The sequence below is a fragment of the Miscanthus floridulus genome, chromosome 1 (assembly GCF_019320115.1).
Source record: "Miscanthus floridulus cultivar M001 chromosome 1, ASM1932011v1, whole genome shotgun sequence".
In the NCBI taxonomy this organism is placed as follows: Eukaryota; Viridiplantae; Streptophyta; class Magnoliopsida; order Poales; family Poaceae; genus Miscanthus; species Miscanthus floridulus.
Window position 1 is genome coordinate 157,076,931 of NC_089580.1, and position 9,003 is coordinate 157,085,933.

At 48.4% G+C, this 9,003-nt stretch overlaps 2 protein-coding genes across 2 annotated transcripts; one reads left to right on the forward strand and one right to left on the reverse strand.

Annotated features, from left to right (window-relative positions):
- The first annotated feature begins 412 nt into the window (after positions 1 to 412).
- LOC136544969 (tubby-like F-box protein 6) lies at positions 413 to 5,925 on the forward strand. The gene is made up of 8 exons (XM_066537026.1): positions 413 to 539; positions 665 to 899; positions 1,061 to 1,451; positions 3,298 to 3,385; positions 3,464 to 3,587; positions 3,975 to 4,154; positions 4,515 to 4,989; positions 5,568 to 5,925. Exons 3-7 carry the CDS (start codon positions 1,113 to 1,115, stop codon positions 4,981 to 4,983), a joined length of 1,200 nt encoding a protein of 399 aa, XP_066393123.1. The 5' UTR covers positions 413 to 539; positions 665 to 899; positions 1,061 to 1,112; the 3' UTR covers positions 4,984 to 4,989; positions 5,568 to 5,925.
- A 599-nt stretch (positions 5,926 to 6,524) lies between these two features.
- LOC136499262 (inactive beta-amylase 9-like) lies at positions 6,525 to 8,599 on the reverse strand. Its single transcript, XM_066494975.1, has 2 exons — positions 7,771 to 8,599; positions 6,525 to 7,622 (listed from the first exon to the last, which is right to left on the reverse strand). Exons 1-2 carry the CDS (start codon positions 8,506 to 8,508, stop codon positions 6,750 to 6,752), a joined length of 1,611 nt encoding a protein of 536 aa, XP_066351072.1. The 5' UTR covers positions 8,509 to 8,599; the 3' UTR covers positions 6,525 to 6,749.
- Positions 8,600 to 9,003: the final 404 nt, after the last annotated feature.

Below are 9,003 nucleotides of genomic sequence, written 5' to 3' on the forward strand. Positions count from 1 at the left end.
GATATATAATTTTCATATAAAAATTATTTTTATTTAATTTCATAAAAAAAATATGATTTTTCTAAGATATATTAATCATATCAAATTATATTTTTTGTGAAATTAAATAAAAATAATTTTTATATGAAAATTATAGATCTCGATGAGATCTACAACTTTCTAGTTTTTAGTTTTTTTTATTTAAAGTCGTTAAGATGCTCAAAAAAATTAATAATATATTTAGATTTAAGAGTATTTTTGATTTTTCACGCCTTCAGTCAGATAGTGTTAAAGCTCGAACTAACAACAGTGATACGAAGGGCGTAAAAAAATTAGAGCATAGGCGCCAAAAATCATCCAAGACACACGTGCCATTGCGATTTTTATTTTTAATGGTATTCCGCCGCAGAAAAGAGGGGAGGCCCTCTCGTGCTCATCCCATCAGCTACCCCAATTCCATTTCTCCATCCGTGGCAGCTTGCCATTTCCCCACCTGTTCCTATGCTACCACCACCTAAAAAAATTCAAGGTACCCACTCCCCCATTCCAATCTGCGAAAGGTGACTCCTTTCTGTTCTTTTTTTTATTGAAATTCTTTCTTGCTTCCTCCTCTCTTCTCCACAGACCAAGAATCTCTTCACCGGTTATTCGCGGGTCATTTCATTTCGGTCGGTGCCTTTTTTAGGCCAATTGGAGAGGAGGGAAGGGTGGTCTGTGTTTTCTTGCTGCAAGCGCTTTCTTGGGCGAGTTGAATTTGGGTGCCTCTTGCTCCAGGCAGTATTTTATCGAGCTGGATTCTGGTGCCCCGTGATTCTTGCTTGTTGCAGGCGCCAAGGCGAGGAATTGGGCCTAGCTCCAGGTCAATTCCGTGCCTTGTTGCGTTAAATAGAAGGATTCCTGGATGGGCGACCATAACTAAGGTTGGTTCCTCCTCTGTACATGGTTCACCCCCACTTTCTTTTCTAGTGATTTATTCTGAATGTTGACGACATGTATGTGACTATATTTGCCATTATTGTTGCTCATATATTTGAGATTTGGTGGCGTGAGCTGACGCTGGAGATTCTTGGTGTGTCCACAGACATCCCTGGAGGCTGGAGCTGATTTGGTGAGGAGGACAGTGCTGGAGAAACATGTCGTTCAGGAGCCTGATTCAGGACATGAGGGACGAGTTCGGGAGCATCTCGCGGCACAGCCTGCGGTCCCGGTCTCACCGCTCCGCCGGGAACGCGTCGCGGGCGGCGGCCGCGGGGCCGTCGGAGGCGATGGACCAGAGCTGCTGGTCGCAGCTGCCCCCCGAGCTCCTGCGGGAGGTGCTGGTGAGGATCGAGGCGTCGGAGAGCTGGTGGCCAGCGCGCAAGGACGTGGTGTCATGCGCCGGCGTCTGCCGGACCTGGAGGGGCATCATGAAGGAGGCCGTGCGCGTCCCGGAGGTGTCAGGGAAGCTCACGTTCCCCATCTCGCTTAAGCAGGTCTGTGCTCTTCGGCCATCCTCGTTGTACAAATTGTTCTATTACCATCTTGATTCTTGATGATGCTTACTCCGTCCCGTCCCTAAATATGTGTTGTTTTCGTTTTTCGAGAAACAACTTTGACTAAATATATATAAAAATATTAATATTAATGGTACAGAATTAATATCATTAGATAGATATTTGAATCTACTTTTTTTTAATAAATTTATTTGGAGATACAAATGTTGCATGTATTTTCTACAAATCGAGTCAAACTTTCGGCATGAAAACCAACGGCGACAGTTAATTGGTGACAGAGGGAGTACTGCTTAGGAAGTTAGGGCGGTCCATTCAGCAATTGTATGATTATTAGTTTGGTGAAACGGTTAAGGAAACATCATGCCTTTGTTGAATCATCGCTTGAGTTCATGAATGATCCATCCTGCCTTCGTGGAATCATCACTTGTTCTTCATGAGTGCTCCATCATGCCTTTGTTCAATCATTGCTTACGTTTTTGGATGCCTGTATACTGTACTCTTAAGGAAAGGGCAATCTGTTTCACAGGAAGCCTCAGTGATCATATTATGGGTGGTTTTGAAACATCTGACACTGAGAAGCTCCTAATGTTGGATGCAGAGGCGGCGCTAGAAATGCTAATTTTTTTTGTGGGGTGGGGTTGGGGGGGGGGGGGGCGGGGGGCACAGTACTCCCCAAAACAAGGGCCCGTTTGGAACAAAGGAATGGAGAAAAACGCAGGAAAGGATAGGAATGCAGTAGCAAAATAGAGGAATCGAAAACTCAGGAAAGGAACTAGAGAAGGCGTTTGGAATGTAGGAACCTATAAAACAAAAATTTAGGAATAAGGTGAATAAAAGAAGATGTTGGTACTAATATAATACATTACATGATCTGATTATACCTGTTTTATCCTAATGCTGTCTTGCATGTGGGATCCCGGTCCATGGACGTATTTCATCCACCTTATCCTATATGAACTGATTGGTGCTTCAGCATGCAACCACGGACGCGAGCGCTGCAGGGAAAATTTCCATTAGCTGAGAGTGCATTTTTTGTTTCCTCCAAAAGTACAGGTTTCCTTGCCGTTTCGGAGGAAAGTCTCATGCTGGTTCCTTTGTTCCAAACACTGATACAGTGACAAAAACTATAGGAACTTCATTCCTCCATTTTTCCTACGTTCTACCCGTGATCAAAACTGGGCCGAAAAATGTAGACTTTTTTAGAGGAGTGTTGTGGGCCGTCAGTTAGGGAGCCATAGAATCAATCAGAAAGATTGGATTAGGTTTGGACCGACTAAAGATAGGATTGGATGAGATTAGATTGTGACTCCCTTAGGAGTTAAGGAATACTCTTCTTTCTATATAACGGTTATCTTCCTGGCAACGGTTATCCACAAATGAACTAGGGTCACTTTTGGGTGTCAACAGGTTCATACCATCTAGTCAGGAGGATTGGTTTAGGGCCTGTTTAGATTCCAAAAAATTTTGCGCAGTACCCGTCACATCGAATCTTGCGGCACATGCATGGAGTACTAAATATAGACGGAAAAAAAAAACTAATTGCACAGTTGGGTGAGAAATCGCGAGACAAAACTTTTGAACCTAATTAGTCCATAATTAGACACTAATTGCCAAATACAAACGAAAGTGCTACAGTAGCCAAAATCCAAAAAAATTTTGATCTAAACGGGGCCTTGATTTGGGTCCCTAACTGACGCCCCATAACAGGGGGCCCCTGGTTGGATGGCTACACAAATGACAATCTTACACTTTGCTTATAATTAAAGTTTGAAGAAACATTATTGTGACTTAATAGTACTTGTACTGTTATCTACATGACTTTCAGCCTGGCCCAAGGGATGGCACTCTTAAATGTTTCATCAGGAGGAATCGAACTACTCAGACATATTATCTGTATATTGGATTGACAGAAGGTATGCTTTTTTATCTACTAGAACTACACCCACATAGTATGGATTATATTTACTAAGTTTGGAATAATTCTCTTGCAGCATATGATGTGAAGTTCCTACTTGCTGCACGCAAGTGTCGTAAGCCCACGTGCACAGACTACCTAATTTCTCTTGATAAGGTTGATATGTCGAAGGGAAGCAGCACCTATATTGGCAAGCTAAGGTCAGCTTTTGAGATATGATGTCAGAATACGTTTAAGCTATTATTTTTGCTAGCATTTAATATAATACACATAGCCTACAGGTTGTTTCAGTTAAAGTGTCAACTGTCAACAGCATTATTTTTTTTTTCTTTTGTCACATTTCAGTCTGTAGAATATGTGATAACTATTTTTTTTTTCTTTTGCCTTGCGCAAATCCCTATCTTCAACTGTTCTTAAACATTATGCCAAATAATGCACACTTTGCTGTCAATAATTTTGTGCTTGCGAAAAATATTAAAGACGTCCATCTTTCTTGCTACTACACGTCCTCTATATTAGTTGCTTGAATTGTTTTCATGGAGCAAGGTATAGCTAAAAGGTCTACTAACAAACTCCCTTTTGAACAGATCAAACTTCCTTGGAACAAAGTTCACTGTCTATGATGCTCATCCACCATATGATGGAGCTGTGGTCTCAAAGAGTCGCTCTGCACGTGTGGTTGGTTTGAACCAAGTCTCCTCTAGAGTTCCAGCTGGGAATTATCCGGTTTCACATATTTCTTACGAGCTGAATGTACTGGGCTCCAGGTATGGTCATTGACTGTCTTGCTATGACAAATTAAATCTGGACTTTTGTTTTGGTAAACATAGTTCCCTACCCTTTACTAGGAATAAGCTCTTTATATGTGAATCTTGGGTGCAAAGAATTTGGTGGTGATAATTGCAAATGCAGTAGGTCAATGGCCTCACCTGTTAAACTGTTCATGTGTAACAGTTGAAGAAGCTGTTTAGATTTTAGTATGCATTTTCATGGTTAGAGAACTAATTAATACCCATATTGCCTCCTTTGATAAGCAAAATTTTTAGATGATTAGGGCTACATGGAAAATCTAGATATGGACATGAGTTGACAACATGACTAACTGTCCTGTTGCTTGCTTGTTGCAGAGGTCCAAGAAGGATGAACTGTGTTATGGATTCCATCCCTGCATCGGCTGTTGAGGAAGGAGGGAAAGCTCCTACACAAACTGAATTTCTACTTAGCAGCCTTGACTCTTTCCCATCAATTCCATTCTTCAGATCTAAATCAGCTCGGATAGAAAGTTCAACAGCGCAATCATCCAGTCAGAAGAAAGATAGGTTGGTGCTGAAGAACAAGTCTCCTAGGTGGCATGAACAACTGCAGTGTTGGTGCCTGAATTTCCGTGGGCGGGTCACTGTTGCGTCGGTTAAAAACTTTCAGTTGGTGGCTTCTGATGACAATGGACCAGGGAACCAAGAGAATGTCAAGGTCATTCTCCAATTTGGAAAGATTGGAAAAGACTTGTTCACCATGGACTACCGTTATCCAATATCGGCATTTCAAGCTTTTGCAATTTGTCTGAGCAGTTTTGATACAAAAATAGCCTGCGAATGAGGCAAGGTGCTTTTTCTCCTTCTCTATACCCCTTGCTTATATTATTAAGGCTCATCATCGTCCTTTTCTTAATTCATATGGAATGTCTAGTTTTCTTTCTCAGTGTTCTTACTCACTAGCCATTGGTATGTGCTATGGAAGTTGTTAGCAGCTGCCACTCTTCAAAGTGGTCTCAGCTGCAGAACTCTCTGGCCATTACGATGGTGATAGTAAACCTTGACCAAACGCTAGTGATTGGGTCTGCGCATATCTTATATTACTATTGATGTTTTCTGTAGATGCTTTTAGATTCAAAAGTAGATACGTACCATTGCATTTGTCCCTCTAATGATCTCCATTATACATCTGTTGAGTCATCAATAAAATTCTATTGAACATGCAATTTCCAATGTTAAGGATGATGCTCTCCACAGTTACCATTTCTGAGCATCCTATTAGGCTAAACACATTCACAGCTATTAATTCCCTTCTTTTCCTGTTTGAACTTTGAGACAGAAAAATAGTTGCAGATTTGCTTGGGCAAGCAAACATTTGCCCTCTCCACCTTTAGTTCTAACGATGCTTTTGGCCTCGTATATCTGCAGAAGCTGGACAACATGATAGCCTGATGCTGGAGCAGGAGGGCTGGAAACTACCATACCACCAGAAGAAGTCATACAAAATGATTATGAGCTGCGGTGTGAATAGCTACAGCTAGTTGGTCCCTGCTTGTTCCGTCGCCAAGTTTATTTTTTCCTCTGAATTTCAAAGTCTGTTGTGTGGAAAAATGGCTTTTGCTTGTGTGGCCACTGGCCATCGGTGAACTGATGAGTTTGTGAGAATAGAGGCTTCCAGTGATAGTGTGATACAGACGTAATTACGCTGTACGAATTTTTGAGTTTGAATGTTTAGTCAGTGTTTGGGTTCATGGTGAAAAGGGCACAGGGCTATCTTTGTCTACAAGTTCATCATGCAGATTCGTAATCTTAACGGCTTGAAAACGTCCACGGTTTGAACTGTTGAAGCGGCATTGTGATAAAACGTCTCGTTCGGTCGACGGTTTTGTTTTTTTTTCTCTCCAAAACTTTTTGGAGTAATATTTAAACATGAACAAGTAGTAAAATATTTAATTTAGATAGGTTATATAGCCACAAGGAAATCATGACTTCCTTTGTTCAACGTAGGCGTTTAGAGGACAATTTCCACCTTTCAATACGCAACGCACGTCAACCATGTTCTTCGTGCGGACGCCACCACCAGTCCACCACGCACCCGCACCTTATGGTATAAGCCATGATACATTATTTTTTCTAATAACAAAACAGCATCGTGCGGCTTATAAGCCACAGAAACGATCATGCGAACAGGGTAGGTTGCGCCACCAACATGACAAAATGATATGCCATAACCATGATCATTGGAGCAAAAATATCTCATCTTGTGATCCTTCAGGGAACACCACGATACACTATTTTCTCAACGCAACAACATTTTTTTTTTCTCTCACACCAAACCAACCAACAGTAAATAATTCACGATCGTTTACGGCCTCCCGAACAGGCTGAAGAACAATAAATACATCATTATCACGAAGAAAATATATACATGGATCAGTACGTAGTAATCCTAGTACAATTTAGCATAGTGATACACTCCCGCTCTTGGTTCCCACTACCCAGTACCCACTGATAAAACTAAAAGTATCAGCTTATCATCTCAGCAGCTCAAATTTATTTACTGCCCAGCCTACTCTTTACATCAAGAATACGCGAGAAATGCCTTGCCATTCACACGGTCTGCACCTCCTTCGTGGCTTCGCCCTGCGGGGCGGCCGCGGCTGCGGACGGCACGGTGAGCCGCTCGCCGCCGTCAGCGCTGGCCGGCAGGTCGTCCTCATGGGCCTCCTCGGGGCACTCCAGCGCGCGCACGAACCGCACGAACAGCGGCCAGTGCGCCGGCGAGAAGAACTCCGCGCCCATCCGCTGGTACGTGAACTGGCACGGCCGGGTGCGCCCGCCGGACAGCCACACGCCGCCCGCCGCGGAGCCGGCGCCGTCGCGCGCCGCGGCGAGAGGCGCGCTCTCCGCCGCGAGACGCGCGCCGTGCTCCGCGCAGGCGGCCTTGATCCGGGCCAGGCGCTCCACCGCCGCGGCGTCGGGCTGTGCCTCCACGCCGGACGCGATCACCGCGCACCCGTGCCGCGCGAACATCTCGGCGACCGGGCCGTACCCGCCGTGGAGCCCCGCGGTGGCGTCGACGGGGATCGGCCCGCGCAGGAGCGGCACCTTGGCGGACAGCGCCACGGGCTTGCCGCCCAACGCCCTGGACGCCGCGGCCAGGACGCGGTCGCCGTGCCCCAGGAGCTCCCCGGCGTACCAGGACAGGAAGAACTCCCCGTACGCGGACTTCCACGAACCCCCCGGCTCCCTGAAGAAGCCGGACGACTCCGGCGACTCGTCGTACCGCGGCCCGTCGTGTGGGCCTGACAGGCCCCACAGCGGCTGCCCCGACGACTCGGCGTGGCGCTTCAGCCGGGCCAGCATGTACTTGTCGTAGCACTGGAACTCGCCGATGCCGGCGTAGCCATGGGAGCCCTGGTTCCCCGGCGGGTATGACGGGTACTGGAGCTCGCCGTTAGGACCCAGGCTCACAGTCACATCCTATACCATGAATGAACCAAGAAAAGCAGTCAAGGAAGAGCCTCTCTTTTACAATTGATGAGCTTAAGAAAGAAGATTCACTTTCTCAAATTAAAAGAAAACAAAGAAGAGAATATTTAAGTGTGTTCTTCTCTTGGATTTGTCTTACCGTAATGGTTGACCCCAAGAAGTCCTCGAACTCGTCAGCGAAGCTGCGGAAGAAGGCCTCGTAGGCCTGGAGCGGCGACTTGCCGACGAGCACAGGGAGCTCGTCGACGGCGAAGGACAGGCACCCGACGCGGCGGTGCCCTGACCGGTCGGTGAAGAGGACGTCGGGGTCGGCGTCCGCCGCTTCGGCCACCCACTCGGGGAGCGCGTCGCCGTCGGTGCGGAGCGAGACGCGGAGATCGAGCCCGGCGTCGCGGACCATGGCGGCGACGGTGCGGTACCCGGCCCACTCGAACCATCCTCCGGACCCGGGCTGCACGACGGCCCAGGACACCGGCAGCTCCACGCCGTCGACGCCGAGCAGCTTGAGCGCGCGCAGCGCCGCCGAGACGGCCCTGGGGCGGCTCACCCCGCTGCCGTCGGAGACCACCGCGTCCGCGGGGAGGCCCACGAACAGCCTCACCGCGCCCTCCTCCTCTTCCTCGCCTCCCGCCGCCGCCCGCTCCCCGGCGGCGGCATCCTCGCCCCGCTCCTCGGAGACGAGCGCCCGCACGGGGCCCAGCAGCCTGCTGCTGCTACTGCTGGCCCGGACAGCCCCGCTGGCGGCACGCCGCGCCACGCCGAGCCGGACGAGGCCGGCTAGGCGCTGCTGGCCGTGGCCTGCCAGCGACGCGTCCCCCACGCACCGCCACCTCGCCGGTGTCGCCGCCGCCGCCGGCTGCATCAGCGCGGCCTCCATTGGCTGATGTCCTAGTGTCCTGTGTCTACCACGTCAGCTGGTCGGGACGCGTCGGTCGCTGCGCTTTGCACTTTTCTGGTTGGGTCGTCGTAGTGTAGTACTGATTTTGCATCCTAATTTTTCGCCCACGCGTATTTATGGGTGAGGTCTGGGAACCGAGGGGACAGTGTGAGGGCGTTTCCGTCATCTGGGGTACACACTTGTGGATAAGGGTGGCACGTAGGAACGCGGAGGCGCCACGCAGACGCCGGCGAGGCCCGGTCGCGGATTGGGGTACGGAGTGGGGCGCTGACGCGGCGGCGTGGAACTGGAACGTGGTGTGGGTGTGGCTGGGCGGCGCCGAATCGCATTTGTGGCCAACGGTTCACCGCGCCTCGCCGCCGATTTGGGGCGGGATGCGTTTTCCGGGCTTCCTGCGGTTCGCATGCAACGGTGGTGGCTTTCCGCGCCATGCCTCCGAGCCATGCGAGGCTGGTTTTGGATATCGATCCGGCA